The sequence below is a fragment of the Pinus tabuliformis genome, chromosome 1_1 (assembly GCF_031772625.1).
Source record: "Pinus tabuliformis cultivar Carrire ecotype Pingquan chromosome 1_1, CPIR1, whole genome shotgun sequence".
Lineage (NCBI taxonomy): Eukaryota > Viridiplantae > Streptophyta > Pinopsida > Pinales > Pinaceae > Pinus > Pinus tabuliformis.
Genome location: NC_142297.1, coordinates 772,887,065 through 772,903,633, shown reverse-complemented (window position 1 = coordinate 772,903,633; position 16,569 = coordinate 772,887,065). Strand labels below are relative to the sequence as shown.

At 41.3% G+C, this 16,569-nt stretch overlaps 1 protein-coding gene across 1 annotated transcript; it reads right to left on the bottom strand.

Annotated features, from left to right (window-relative positions):
• Positions 1 to 400: 400 nt before the first annotated feature.
• On the bottom strand, positions 401 to 4,890 carry LOC149216288 (uncharacterized). Its single transcript, XM_089389895.1, has 9 exons — positions 4,837 to 4,890; positions 4,552 to 4,779; positions 4,145 to 4,392; positions 3,674 to 3,997; positions 2,950 to 3,451; positions 2,098 to 2,271; positions 1,195 to 1,851; positions 585 to 1,091; positions 401 to 436 (listed from the first exon to the last, which is right to left on the bottom strand). Exons 1-9 carry the CDS (start codon positions 4,888 to 4,890, stop codon positions 401 to 403), a joined length of 2,730 nt encoding a protein of 909 aa, XP_089246021.1.
• Positions 4,891 to 16,569: the final 11,679 nt, after the last annotated feature.

Sequence of the window (16,569 nt, the reverse complement as noted above, 5' to 3'; positions counted from 1 at the left end):
TTTTCCTTGGGTGAGAAGCAGTTGCATCAGTTTTAAAACTGATTCACTAAAAATAGAAATCCTCCTTCAGGAAGTTGCCAGCATTTTCAATAACATACACATGTAACATAATTCAATAATCAACTTTTCATTAATAATGTCATTCAAACAATGAGTAACCACTTCACAGTTTAACTACAGTAATATCCAGATTTACGAATTACCAGGGTCATTACATCTTCCCCCCCTGAGATTGGACATCGTCCCGATGTCTTCTCTCATTAAATAAATGTGGGTAAGTTTTTCTAATGAGTTCCTCGTCTTCCCATGTGGCTTCCTCAGGTCCATAGTGCTGCCACAGCACTCTAACTTGGGTAATAACCCGTTTCCGCAGCCGCACTTCTCTCTGGTCGAGAATGCTCTACGGTTCGACCAGGACCTCGCCTTCCGGTTCGACCTGCAAACCACCAATACCAGTAATCAGTTTCTTACAAAATATAGCTGTTTAATCAAACACCCTGATTAATTCTTACCCGCACATCTTGCCATCGAATAACATGTTTAGAGTCATATACATATTTCTTTAGGACAGACACATGGAATACATTGTGAATCTTAATGTGACTTGGCATGGCAAGTTGGTAAGCCACTGGCCCCACTCTAGCCAAGATCTGGAAAGGTCCAAAGTATCGTGGAGCCAGCTTGGCGCATCCGCTCCACTGCAATGCACTCCTTCTGGTTTGTATCCTCACAAACACATGGTCACCAACATTGTATTCCGTGAATCTTCTTTTCCTGTCCGCAAAGCTTTTCTGTCTATCTTGTGCAGCTTTCAAGTTTGCACGCACCCTTCTTACCATGTCTTCCATGTCTTTAAGCATTTCCGGACCCAAGTTCAGCTTGTCTTCCGGTCCACCCCAACTTGAGGGTGTACGACACTTTCGTCCATATAGGACCTCAAAGGGACTTAACTGAGTCGAAGTGTGATATCCATTATTATACGCAAATTCGACCAGATGTAGATATTCTTCCCATTGACCTGGTTTCAGCATTACATATGCTCTCAACATATCTTCCAGCACCTGATTCACTCGCTCGGTCTGACCATCAGTCTGCGGGTGATAAGCTGTGCTGAAGTTCAGTTGAGTACCCAACTCGGCAAACAATGTCCTCCAAAAGGTAGAGGTGAATTTCACGTCGCGATCTGATAATTACTTTTGGTAACCCATGCAATCGGAACACATTTTTCATGAAAAGATGAGCAATCTGCACCGCCTTGTAGGTGGACTGCACAGGAATAAAGTGCGCTGCTTTACTTAACTTATCAACCACTACCATAATAGAGTCGTTGCCTTTCTTTGTTCGGGGCAACCCTGTTATGAAATCCATGGAAATGGTTTCCCATTTCCACTCCGGAATGGGCAACGGCTGTAGCAGTCCAGCAGGATGCTGATGTTCTGCTTTTATTTGCTGGCATTCCAAACATCGTGCCAAGTACTCCACCACTTGTTTCTTCATTCCTGGCCAATAGTAGTCCTTCTTAAGTGCAGTGATCATCTTTTGGTACCCCGGATGACCAGAGTAGTGGCTGATATGGAATTCATCCAGAACCAACCTTCTAAGATCTTTTACATCAGGTACATACATTTTCTTATTAAAACACAACAATCCAGCACTATTTAACGTATATCCTAGCTGTAATTTTTCCTTATCATATTGCTGTACTTGTTGTTTCAAATGCTGATATTCAGCGTCAAGACCAGCTGCTATTTTTATTTTCTCAATTAGTGAATTCTGCCACTTGCTGGCTGAAAGTTCACACAAACAGTGAGCCTTCCGACTTAATGCATCAGCCACTCTGTTTTCTTTACCCTTTAAATGTTTTATTTCGAAATCAAACCCACTTAGGAAATCTACCCATCGGCCTTGCCTTGCATTCAAGGTAGGTTGGCTGAAATAATGTGTCAAGCTGTGGTGATCTGTTAACAGCAGAAATTTCCTCCCTAGGAGGTAATGCCTCCACATTTTCAGCGCATGAATAACGGCTGTTAATTCCAAATCATAAGCAGAATATTTCTGTTCATGTTCCTTTAGTTTCCTTGACTCATACGCTATTACCTTTCCTTCCTGCGTTAGAACCCCTCCCACACCCTCCTTGCTTGCATCGGTGCATACCACATAATCCTTGTTAGGATCAGCTATACTCAAAATGGGTGCCGTGGTAAGTAGATGCTTCAGGCGGTCAAAACTCTGCTGACATTCTGATGTCCACCTGAATACCTTCCCCTTTTTCTGTAAGGAGGTAATAGGATAGGCTATCCTAGAGAAACCTTCCACAAACCTCCGGTAATATCCAGCTAATCCCATAAAGGATCTGATATCAGCAACATCCTTGGGTATGGGCCATTCCATAATGGTTTTTATCTTCTCCGGGTCTACATCAATTCCTTCCTTAGTAATCACGTGTCCCAAATACTGAATTTCCTCCTTGAAGAAATCACATTTGCTGAATTTAGCGTACAACTGATGTTCTCGAAGGGTCTGCAACACCAACCTAAGGTGTTCTTCATGTTCCTGCTGGGAGCGAGAGTATATCAGAATATTGTCAATAAATATCAGCACAAATTTATCTAAAAACCGATGAAACACGCTGTTCATCATACACATGAAGGTGGCAGGTGCATTGGTCAAACCAAAAGGTAGCACTACAAATTCGTAGTGCCCATAGCGTGTCCGGAAAGCAGTTTTGGCAATGTCCTCATCTTTGATTCTGATCTGATGATAACCAGATCGCAGATCAATCTTAGAAAACACTTTTGCCCCTTTCACTTGATCAAAGAGTTCATCTATCCTGGGTAAGGGGTACTTGTTTTTGACCGTGAGCTTATTCAGCTACCGGTAATCTATGCACATGCGAAGGGTCCCATCCTTCTTCTTCACAAATAATATCGGAGCTCCCCAGGGTGATACATTGGGACGAATGTATTGTTTTTCCAACAATTCTTGAAGTTGCATTTTCAACTCTGTTAACTCTGGTACGCTCATTCGGTAGGGTGCCCGCGAGACGGGTGCTGCCCCCGGTATCAGCTCTATAGTGAAGTCTATGTCCCTCCTTGGAGGCAGCCCCGGTACCTCTTCGGGAAAAACATCTGTAAATTCCTGTACCACTGGAATATCGTCTAATGCAGACATCTTATCTTTCTGGTTTGCATAGCCAACTTGTATGGCATAGATCTGACATTTCTTTCTAATACATTTAGCTAACTGAGTTGCAGTGATAGGTCGAATCTGAACAGGATGTTTAATTCCCTGCAATTCCTGCTGCTGCCCCAAATCATCTTTGTAGTATATGGTCTTGGTTTTGCAATTCACCAATGACCAGTGCTTTTCCAGCCAATCCATACCAATAAGAATGTCATAAGAGCCTAACGGAAGTACATTCAGGTCTGCCGTTACGGGTTGTCCAGCTATACTGAAAGAACAGTTATTAACTTTAGCTAAAACCCGCCTTTTGGCTCCCGTAGCTAACTGGACCAACCATGGGTTTTTGAACTTTTCTGGTGGTAGCTTACAATGTTCCACTACTTTTGGACTAACATAACTTAAAGTAGCTCCTGGATCAATAAGTACAGCTACATAAAGGTTTGAAATCTTACCTTCGAATTCCACCATGGAAGGTTGGTATTCCGCTTGCCGGTCCTCTAAGGCTGCATTGATCCTTGGTACGCTGCGCGCCACATCCCCAACAGTTGAGGCTTCATGGACTTGAGATATTTGATCAGCTCTTTTACGTTGTGGACAATTTCTAGCGTGGTGCGGTCCTTCACACACCCAGCACTGAACTGGAGGTCTGGTTCCCTCAACCTCCGATCTAGCAGGTGGTTCGCTGATCCTGTTCTCGCTTGGCTTAGCCCGGAAGGTGCCCTTGTTTGTGTTTCTGTTAAACTGCCCCTTTCCAGCTCCTTTACTACCATTTCCACGGCTGCCTTTGTTGTTTCCAGCAATTCTGCTGCCTTTTCTTTCATTCCATTTCTTGTTTGGAATTTCTCCTTTTTGTTTGTTCTGCTGGTAACAAATTCTAGCCTTCCGAATTGCCTCATCCATGGTTCGGGGATTATCAAACTCAATCCGTTCCCTTATATAAGCTGGTAGGCTACTCACGAACCTCTGCACCTTGGCCTTCTCCTCTTTTATGTATGGTACATAATGAAGTAGAGAAGTGAAGCGATTTATGAATTCGTCCATGGACTGCTGTCCTAGACGTAAGTCATGGAATTCTCGCGCCTTCTCATCATAAAAGCGCTCAGTTAAATACCTCTCCTTAAAGTATTTCTGAAATTTTTCCCAGGTTATGCTTTGCTCACTTACTCCCTTCACAATTTTAATCTCTTCCCACCACAAGGTGGCTTTGCCCTGCAACTGGAAAATAGCCAGCCGCGCCTTCAGATTTTGGTCATATTCATAAAGTTGAAAATATTTATTAATATTAATCAACCAGGCTTCTGCTGCTTCTTCCTGCTCTCCATCGAAAAGTGGAGGTTTGATTTTTCGGAATTCTCCCTGTAATTCCACTTTCTGTCGCTTGGAGGTTTGCTGCTCTTGCACATTATCAGAATGGTCTTCCTGTTCTTCTGAAAGCTCAGGTGCGTAATCCCGCTCCTCAGTGCCCCTTTGCTGTTCTGCACTAGGGCTGGCTAAGGGTGGATTTTTTTTATCTGACAAGCTTTTCAGTATTCTTTCTTGTTCCATTGTTAATCGCGCATTGTCCTCTCGTAAACGCGCCATCTCACCTTTCAGCTCCTGAACAGTTTGCAGTATCGCCAGATTGGTACTGCGTGTCTCAGCACCAAGCTGTACCCACAGCTCAGCATTTTCTTGAGGGATGCCGCCAGCTCCCGGCATTTCCTCCATCTTACTATTAACTGCTAGCAGGTAGCTGTCTCTGTATGGTTCTCCTGGTAGTACACAAGAAAGGCAATTAGTTGCATTGTTTCTATATATACATTATAAGATGATCTTTGCTGTTCCAGAGGCCACAGTTTTGAAACCTCTGCTCTGATACCACATTGTCACGATCTCATTATAATTCAAGAAAAACAGTAAAAGAATTTTTTTTTTATATATATGGTATGGTAATTTTTCCCATTACCCACACCCTAAACTATACACCTAATCTTATGTGTAACCCGCCACATCTTTCACAGGCGTATCCCCCTTAAGCATATATTAGTTTACTTAAATACTGGTCAATCCATATAGCGGCACAAACATATAAAACTTAACTATTCTCCTCAATTAAGCTTCCGCAATACCAATGCTTGATATCATATATGTTATTGTGTTGGGCTTTGATTGCTTTACCATTCCGATATAAATGTTTAACACCAAATGGCAGTACGACGGAGCCAGCTCACAACTCTCCGTGGCCAGATGGCTCAACTTCACATGCTGTCCATGTGTCTTGTGGAGGGTTGACCTGCTCTGGGGTTTGCGCCAGGCCTCCCGCCTAATCCAACGATGGCGATCGCTCACCCTCATCGGACGGCCCAGCTCATTTTAGGGTTTGACATTTCATATATATGTCCACCGGATTCATCATTGGGTTCATTTGCTCCCTTAGCAGCAGCTGAGCTCCTTCGACAGGTTACTCTGCAACCTCCCTGGTTCATCTCTTCCTGCCAGGTACAGGTTCGATCCGCGTTCCCTTTAAAGTTTACACTTACAGTTAGCTTTTAGATTGTTGGTATTCATGTAATCTTCTTATACCCTGACTGTGTTCATTGTTTGCTTACAGTTGGGTACAGGTCCGACGCTGACCACAGCTTGTCTCCCACAGCGTGCCGGAGGGTTTGGCTGCTACGGCACTTACAAGTATGCCTACTTCGCTTACGGTTTCTTTGATGGTGTATTAATGTAATGTTGTGGGGTGATTACAGCTGAGACAGGGCTTATGTTCTGCCTATTGTCTCAGGTCCGATACAGTGTTCCAAACCCTTGTGCGCTTAATCTGGCGGCCTCATAATGCCGGTCTGTCCAGCATGAGACCCTAGGGTCATGGCTTTCACGCCTTACTTATATTTTTATGTATTTAAATAGCTAGGGTCTCAGATTCATCTGTCATTGTCTGTTTATTTGGAAGCTCTTTCGAGCTATTGACAGATTTGTAAGGATACATATGAATTTATGTACTTTTGCAATAGTTAACACCTGCGGCTCACCGCTGTTTTCCCGGTCCGGATTTCTTCATGGCTATTGTAATACTTTTTCACAGTTTCTTAACGAACGCTATTTCCTGAATATAAAGCTATCAATATCTGTTAATGGACAATTGATTCTTCGTTACTGGTGCATATGGGAGTTTGATATTCGGAGTGCCTCGCTGCTGTTCCTTTCTAATACTCGATAATGTTTACAGTTATGATAGTTTCACCGCAATAGGGTTACTATGATTTAGTTCTGGAAGGTTTCACTTGTATTTGTTTTCTACAGTTCGGTTCACATTCTTTATATGCATATATACAGCGACAAGGGTTAGTCCTGCATTCGTGATATGAATGTAGAGTCTACCCTTCCGCGCACAATCTTTGCCATAGTTCCAACTAGCAGGTTAAGATGGCTATTATTCGACTGTATGCTTGCTTGGATGTTTTAGTTCGATGCTATAACTTAGTTCCTGTACAATATACTCAGATACTTTGGCTTGTTACCTATGAATGTAACCGTTTCCAAGCCTGATGTTAGGGTTTGACGAGCATCATTGTTATTAACTATACGTTGCTTCTCTTTACAGCACTGTTTTCTTATTAATATTCCGCTATACAGCTATTGGTTGGAATGATAGTTTCTGGGTTGTTGGTTTTATATGATATTTCATGCTCACACGGCACTGGTTAATACTGTATCGTTCACGTACCAACATTTCATTTACATTACCTCGTTTTGGCTTACACAGCATTAATCTAATGAACAGTTATACGCAGATAAATTTGTAACTATAGCCTTGACTTATATATTGTTACCATTTACATGCAAGCTCAGATTCTGTGTCAGTATACTGTATATAGCTAGCTCGGCTTTTCCCAGCTTCTCAGATCTTTACATTCCAGATCTGTGCACTATTAAGGTTTTCTGTTTAGTTTAATACCCTGATTTCCCTACTGTTATTTGGTACCGTTTCCTCATACCATTTCCACAGTTCTCAGTTGACTTCATGCTGAGCACATTGTAACTGTGCGAGCTTAAGTGAATACGGTTTACAGATGTGACCATAGTCACACCTTTCCATCACAGCTTCTTGGAGAAGAAACAGTAATTTTATCCTAGCTACCATATCACAATAACTTTAAGGAAATAATACAACTTCTGTATCTACTTGTACTCTTTAATACCTGTTCATTTTCTTTAACCAAACTAGAGGAAGCGTACCTGGTTATTCCTGCTACTGGAATCCTTACTTTCAGAAGTCACCTGCAATGTTTTTTCTCTTAACCTCCCAACCTTGAGATCCACTTCGTTGGATTCTCCCCCCGAGCCGTCTTGCAGGCCTACAGCCTTCGACAAGACTCTTGCACCTCTGTGCTAGGTTATCTGTTCTTTACCAGACTTAACCTTTTCTTTTCCTCTCCAGGTTATCTGGTCATTACCAAACTTAATCTCTTTTCTTTCTCTGCTCTCTCAGGAATTCCTCTCCCTCTGCTTGTTCCTCAACAACCCAGAGACTTTTCCTTCCCAGGACTTTTCCTTGGGTGAGAAGCAGTTGCATCAGTTTTAAAACTGATTCACTAAAAATAGAAATCCTCCTTCAGGAAGTTGCCAGCATTTTCAATAACATACACATGTAACATAATTCAATAATCAACTTTTCATTAATAATGTCATTCAAACAATGAGTAACCACTTCACAGTTTAACTACAGTAATATCCAGATTTACGAATTACCAGGGTCATTACACGCACCCACCTGGGATTCGTTCCGGGATGCCATCAAGGAGCAGTACTACCCTGTCGGAAGCTATGAGGATGAATACATAAAGTGGACCACACTGCGGCAGGGAAGGGACCAAGATGTGCCGGAGTTCACCAATCTTTTCCATACCCTTCGCACAAAGTTGGGTATCAAGGATTCGGAGCAACATTTGATACTCAAATACCGTGGCTGCCTGCACAAGTACATCCAGGATGAAATACAGTTCCTAAACATCCCCTCGCTCGGCGCAGCATACCGGTATGCCGTCAAAGTTGAGCAGAAGTTTAAACAAAAGAAGCGAGACTTTGGATCTGCGAATCCAAAGCAGGGGAAAGGTGCCCCTAAACCACAGAACAAAGGACAAAGCCAAGGCGGGACAGCCCAAGACAACCAGCTGAAGCTGCAAGCAAAGAGCAACGCCGCGAAGCCGAGAAAGGACACTGGAAAATGGTGCGAGTTCCATAAGAGCTCCACTCACAACACAAGTGAGTGTCGGGCCAAACAGTCACTGGTGGCTGAGCTAAAGGTTTCAGAATCAGATGCATGTTCCAACTCTGAGTCAGAACCCGATAAGGGGTATGAAAAAGGGAAGCAGATCATTGATGCGGATCCCAGCGCCACTGTTGTTACCGCAAAGATCCAGAAAAATGAACCCGAAGATCCAGAGGAGGAGGAGCGTCTCTTCCACTCCCAGATGTGGGTCAAGGGCTCCCCGATACAGTTCATTGTTGATAGCGGGAGTCAAAAGAACCTCATTTCGGCAGAGGTCGTGAAGCGGTTGGGCTTACCGACCACAACACATCCACAACCATACACCATTGGGTGGCTTTACCAAGGGCGAGATCTTCGCGTGAGCCAGCAGTGTCGCCTTCCATACAACATCAAGCCCTTCATGGATGAGGTATTGTGTGACATTGCTCCCCTTGAAGTTTGTGATGTATTACTAGGACAACCATACTTGTGGAAGCGACATGCTGTGTATGAATCAAGGCCCCGTGCTGTTATTATTACATTGGGAAATAAGTTGTTCAGGATACCAGAGGTACCACCACCTGCCGCCATCTCTTTGATTACTGCAAAACAATGCAGTAAGATCATTTCCAAAACCAGGAAATTTGTTTTCCTGATGATACGCCCTCAAGGGAAGAAGAAGACAGTGGCCGCGGCCTCCAAACGAGGTCCCTCTGCACGGCAGCTACAAATGGACAAGATTGTGGAGGAGTACAAAGACATCTTCACCTCCCCGGCAGGGGTTCCTCTGCACTGTCAAGTCAAGCACTCCATTGATCTGACCACAGGTGCGCCGCTACCCAATGGACCAATTTATCGGCGCTCCGTTCTGGAGAACAATGAAATCAAGAGGCAGATTCAGGAGCTCCTACAGAAAGGTCACATCCGTCTGAGTTCTTCGCCCTGTGGGAGCCCGATAGTGTTGGTACAGAAGAAGGATGGGACGTGGAGACTCTGTATTGACTATCGGGCGCTGAACAAGATCACTGTCCGTAATAGGTACCCGATCCCGCGGATTGATGACCTCCTAGACCAACTAAAGGGGGCGAAATATTTCAGCAAGATCGATCTGAAGTCAGGATATCACCAGGTACCAATTGAACCCTCAGATGTGTGGAAGACTGCCTTCAAATCCAAGGAGGGCCTCTTCGAATGGTTGGTCATGCCTTTCGGATTGACGAATGCTCCTGCAACCTTTATGAGGCTAATGGATGACATCTTGCAGCCATTCACCAACTCCTTTGTAGTAGTATACTTGGATGACATTCTGATCTTCAGCCAGAGTTGGGAAGAGCACCTCCACCACATCCGACAGGTTCTCCAAACACTGCGGCAACACAAGCTATGTGCCAATTTGGAGAAATGCACTTTTGGCATGACCGAGGTCCAGTATCTAGGATACATCATTGATGAACAGGGGGTGCATGTCGATCCAGCCAAGGTCCAAGTCATTCGGGATTGGCCCTCTCCAACCACTCTAACAGAGCTCCGCAGCTTTCTAGGTCTTGCCAACTTCTACCGCAAGTTTGTGTTGGGATTTTCTCATATTTCTTGGCCCTTGAGTCAAGTCACCAAGGGCGAGGCGAAAGCAAAATTCTTTTGGTCTGAATCTCAATAGAAGGCATTCAGGGAGTTGAAGGATCGCCTCTGCACGGCACCAGTGCTCGCGTTACCAGATTTACAACAACCATTTGAGGTCGAGACAGATGCCTCTGACTATGCTATTGGGGCAGTCCTTACTCAACATGGACATCCAGTGGCATATCACAGTGAAACACTTTCAGACACAGTCCGGAAGTACCCCACTTATGATAAAGAGATGTATTCCATTGTACAGGCCTGCCGACAATGGAAGCATTACGTTTTGGGGAAGGAAACGGTCATCCACACAGACCACCGACCTCTGCAATTCATACAGACCCAAGGGAAATTGCAGAATGATCGCCATCAGAAGTGGTCTACATACCTGCAACAGTTTCACTTGAATATCAAGTATAAAAAGGGCAGCACCAATAATGTTGCAGATTGTCTCAGTCGACCACCGATCATGGCGCTAACCACCGTGCTCAACTCTTGCGGGCACGAGACTTCTGATTGGCCACTTCTCTACAAAAGCGACCCAGAATTCGGCCACACATACCAGACACTCTTGGAGGGTCGGCAGGTTGCAGATTTTCACCTCCAGGATGCCCTATTATGCCACCTCGGTCACCTTTGTGTTCCTTCAAGCGAGCGTGCCAAGATGATTTGGGAAGCACACTACATTCGGGCTGCTGGGCATTTCGGGGTCGAGAAAACAGTGGCAGTACTGCAAAACTATTTCTATTGGCCGAATCTTCGACAAGATGTTGGGAAGTACATCCGATCATGTACTGCCTGTGCCATTGCCAAACCGACCATTAAGAAGCAAGGCCTCTATACCCCGTTGCCTACCCCTAGTCGACCTTGGGAATCCATCTCCATGGATTACATGTCAGGCCTTCCTTCCACTAAGCATGGAAATGACTGTGTTTTTGTGGTCGTCGACAGGTTCTCAAAGATGGCCATTATGATGGCCTGCAAGAAGAATATCACAGCAGAAGCCACTGCTAAACTCTTCTTTGAACGAGTGTGGGTGCACTTTGGGATCCCACAGTCTATCATCTCAGATCGGGACAGTCGGTTTCTCAGCACATTTTGGTCCAGTCTCTGGTCAATGCTGGACACCAAACTCACGAAGTCCACAGCCTTCCATCCTCAAACTGATGGCCAGACAGAGGTTGTCAACAGGATGATTGTGCACATTCTGCGCATGTATAACTCAAAGCATCCACGCACATGGGACGAGAGCCTCCCCTATGTTCAGCACAGCTACAACCGAGCTCTTCACAGCTCCACTGGCCATAGCCCTTTTCAGGTGGGTTTAGGATTCCAGCCACTATGCCCCATTGATGTGGCCATGCCACTTGCAGCTACTCACATGAATTCAGCTCATGTCCAGTCCGAAACAGATAAGACCACCAGCTTCATTGAGCGCATCCAACATATTCGCCAGCAGGTCCATGACATTCTTGAGAAATCAAATGCCAAGTACAAGCAGCGACATGATCAACACCGGGTGCCACACAAGTTTCAGGTGGGCGACAAAGTCTGGTTGCATTTGCAAAAGGAACGCCTTACTGGAGCCTATCGGAAATTGAGACCACTTCGATATGGTCCTTACACCATTACTAAGGCGATGGGAGACAATGCATTTGAGCTCAGCATTCCCCCATTCCTTGGCCTGCACCCAGTGTTCAATGTGGACCGCCTTCTGCCATACTTTCCACCATTGCTAGACACATCCGACATTGCAGAACAGCTCAAACCCACAGAATTAAATCCAGATTGCATGGAACAAGCTGCAACTGATCGGATCATGGACACACAGATCAAGAACACTCGCCAACAGCATATCCAACTGTATCGAGTTGTCAAAGCAGGCCAACTCCTTCAACAGGGCAAGTGGCTCACCAGGGAACAAGTTCAGCAGAGGTTTCCTCATCTCATGGAGGAGCTCAACGCAATGGGGACCATTGCTTCCTAAGGGGGGAGGAATGATCCAGGTGGATATTGGTGGCCACCTGCCAGGTCCACCTGGACCCCCACTATTGTCTTTCTCAGCATTTTCAGTTTCCTTAATTGTAGCACAGTTTACTATTTTTAGCATTTTTTCGGGTCCTGAACTTCCGGAGCCGTTTTGAGGCCCTAAACGAGGCCAAATCAATGTTCTTAACATTTATTTATAAGTGGAGAAAGAAATACAACTAACACATTTTAATAAAAGCACACACATATTGAATAAATAAATAACCTACCGAGTTCATCAAATGTATTGACAAAAGTAGGATTCTAATTCTTACAACTAGCCGCAAAGTTTATATCAATATATATCAAAGTAAAAAAATTACTTCCAAAGCTTGTGTTTTTGAAAAACAATATGTTTGATTAGAAAAGTTCAATGAAACTACTGCAACCATATAAATTAGATGACTAGTAAATAATAGATATCAATTCATAATCAATAACAATAGACACTACTTTAGTATATCTCATTTTATTAAGATTTAAAAAAACATAAAACCCAACTAATCTATAATTGTATTTCCCTTCGACCCCTTCCACCTCAACCACTCATCACAAGTTGTCCCATGAGACCAACATGGTGACACCACCTCCACAAAGACATCATATGTCATACATGGTTAATCTAAATTTGTATGAAATCTATAAGTTGATTAATGACCCAAATATTACCTTTACCAAAGTGGTTTACCTGAAAAGTATAAAATAGTTACCTAAAAATGTGATTGCTATTCTTAGTGATATGCATTAATCAATACCATAATATCTACTCAAACCAAATTATTTTCGATGCAATTTTTATAAGTATTTGAAGAATGAAGAAGTGGGAGAGGATTAATGAGTTGGAAGTTGAAGACCTGGAGGATATGTTGATTGGTTGATTTATGTGTTGTTCACAAAGGTTGTATTATATTACAATCATATGCAACGTTTAAAAGAAGCTGGTTTTGTACGACCGAGAAAAATTGAGGAACAGTTGAATTCATCCAGGTGTAGAGCTAACCAAATCCCAAATGAAGATTGTGTGCCTGATGAAAAGAGTAACAGCGATTATTGGGTTCGTAGCCAAAATAACAATACTCGTGATATTGGTACAATGTCATATATAAAGATTCCACTCTACACTTTTGTAATTGCAAGTGGGCCTTAAATGGAAACATCTGTAAACATGTATTGAAAGTTGAGATGTTGGCAAGTAACATTAGCTTGGGTGAAAATGTATTCCCTAATGTCACTAATCCTACTACAGAAATTCCTAGAATTTTATTTGATTTGAATGAGTCACCTATATTGGGCCCAGAAATCCAAACAGAGCTTCTACCATGCTTTGATTCTCCTCCCATTCTAAATTATCATAATGAAACAAGCAATGATGATTTAGATAATTTCTCATATAATGTTGAAACGACCAATGTATGACCAGATAGTGCATTATTTGAAGATGATGAGATGAAACGTGTTAACTCATCAACTCATGAGAAATTGAGATCCATAATACCTACAAATTTGGAACATGCATATGCATTAAACAACTTGGTAGACAAAGTATGTCAAGAATACAAAAAAATGTTTTTCAATACTATAACTCCATCTAAGATCACTACCAAGAGAAAACATAGTTTCTTGAGCCCAGTCAATAAGAAAAGGTGTTGTGGTCACAAGTCAAATGCACGGAAAGATAAACTACAATTTGAAAGGGTTGGACGAGTTCGTGCAAAAAAAAAGAGCATGAATGAACAACTGGAGTTGTCTTCTCAACGACAAAGAACTGTGGACCACATGCCTGAGTTAGTGCAACATTCTATTATACACAAAAATGGTAAATCTGATGTTATGCATTTTTTCATGTGAAATATGATATACTATCATTTGCAATGCATAGGCATAACTATATGAACTTTTTTTGTTGTTACAGTTGATGGGCCAACTTGTCGACTCCAATTATTTGATGAGCATGTCGATGAAAGAAACTATATCATTGGGAGCACTTCTCCAATCAGTACTATCCCAATTCCCTCTCTGAGGGTGCTTCCCCCTATTGTACAACCAATGGGGATGTATTGTCGGCCACACCCACCACCTTTTTCCTTCATAAATTCTCCCATGCCTATAACCGACTCCCCAAACCCTTCCCAATTCCCACCCCTCCCCTTTAACCATCCACCCTTCTCATTGTTCCAATCATCCACCCTTAACATTCCAATTTCCCCCCCTAGGGTGATCGCTCGCCCTAGGGTTATTCCCACTATCGTACAACCAATGGGGATGTATCATCGCCCCAACCCACTACATTTTTCCAATTTTTCTCCCACCATGCCTTTATCCATCACCCCTGAACCATGCCTATATCCATCACCAAGTGCTCCACCATCTACCCAGGAAGGGAAGTCTTCTCCATTGCCTTAGATCTTCATGGTGAGAATGAGTAGTTGATCAAAAACTTATCATTAATTAACGAAATTGATTATATGCATTTTGGATTTTACAACTAATTGGTTATTGAATTTTTGCAGCAATATCACTTTGGAAATGCACTTGGGAGTGCCAAGAGTGGCGATGGTGACTTATACACCCAATTTCTAGATCAGTCGTGAGGCGGCATTTCCATAATGTCATTCATGGGCATGAACTTCTATTATCTATGTTGGGAATGAAGTTCCATTTTGTAGAAAAGAAAAATGTATAACTAGACAAATTTGGAATACAAATACATGAATTTGAACTTGTGTGTATGACAATGTCTTCATTGACTTTTAAATTCATGATGTGGATTTGATGTTATATTCTATCAATGTTACATTAGTTTTGAGGAATGTAGTTAGAATGGATTTATTTGTTTCATGTACAAGTTATCAAGTTTGCAAGTTAAGTTACTTTTATATTTATATCTTACTCAATGTTGCACGCATGAAAAAACATATCATTACCAAGGAACTTTGCTTAGTTATAATAATAGATGTATCATGTACATGAAGAGAGCATATATATGGATTTAGATTTATTTTAATTTTTCATTTATGAAAAAGAAAACTAAAGTTGAATTTATGAAAAAGAAAAGTACACTATACATGCCATATAAGAAAATCTGCAAAAATAGATAATGATTTGAGCCTTTACCACTTAACTACTAACATTTAGAGATGAAAACTTTATTGATAAGTGGTGTAGTATTATTTAAGTTTTATTATATATATATATATATATATATATATATATATATATATATATATATATATATATATATATATATATATATATATATAGATATATATATATATATATATATATATATATATATATATATATATATATATATATATATATATATATATATATATATATATATATATTAACAATTCCTTTATTTATCTTTGGAGCCCTGTAACATAATGTACACAACTCAATGCAACATAATGTCTTACGTAAATTCCATTAGGTAGATCAAATTAAGTATCCTATTGAACTTTACAATACCTTATAGAATATGTGCCACATGTCAAGCTTAGGTAGCTCAGAGTGGATAGAGACAAATAGAGCACAATTGAGAGGGTTTACATTTTGTAATAGCCCATGGACCACATGTCTCAGGTAACTACATAGATAATGTCTTCTCCTTTGCACTTGCATTATTTCAATTTGAGATAAAAGAGGACATAGTAGATTCACCTTTCGAATGAATTTTCTTTTGAAAGGATTTTCCATAAAATAATTGGCATTCATTGTGGTTTATGAGTGATTGTGAATACTTTTCTTTATTTTTCACATTTAATTTATTGCATACATAAACAACAAAATTGGTAATAAGGGATCTAGAATCTAAAGGAATTAACCCTTCATAGTATAGATTTATATTTAAGTAACATATATGTTTTGATGGACTATCTAGTGGAATATCCATGATAGTTTATAGATCAACTATGGTTAAGGACCTAATGTACATGAACAAGATAAACAACATGGATGATAAGAGAATCCCCAAAAAAAATTGAACTCTATCCATTACTATCAACACCTTAAGCAAAGATGGCATCAAGATAATGTGTTGGTTAAATCATTAGGGAATATAGCAGGATGTCATCCTACCCATACGGACAATATTAAAAATATAATTGTATCTAAATTTAAAGAGTATTTGTGGTGCAAAGAAGAGTTAGACATTAAAAGGAAGCCAAGATATTACGAGGGAGTAACTCGGATTCTAAAAGATCAAAAATATCTTTTAGTTATAACTAGTATAAAAAAGAAATCAACATTACTAAAACAAGAACCAACTCCCATGAACTACATAACTACAATGGTCATTGGGAAAATTCCTAAAACCGTGGGATGTAAAAATTTGTCACCTTTGTGATGGTTCAAGATGAAAATCAATTTCTCAAATTAAAACTCATTTACCTTTCTAACCTCCCAAATCTAAAAAACTATGATAATCTTGGAATGCTTCTCTTACAACTTTTAAAGCATAAAAACAAGATTTCAATGAATTTAAATAAACTTTCCCTTTTAAAAAC

Excerpts from the sequence above, each read along its gene's own strand:
- LOC149216288 (XM_089389895.1), bottom strand. The coding sequence starts at position 4,890 with ATGGAGGAAATGCCGGGAGCTGGCGGCATCCCTCAAGAAAATGCTGAG. Across the intron at positions 3,452-3,673 it reads AATGCAGCCTTAGAGGACCG|TATAGCTGGACAACCCGTAA; the intron begins GCAAGCGGAATA and ends CTGTTCTTTCAG. Across the intron at positions 1,092-1,194 it reads GATTGCATGGGTTACCAAAA|ACTGATGGTCAGACCGAGCG; the intron begins GTAATTATCAGA and ends TATCACCCGCAG.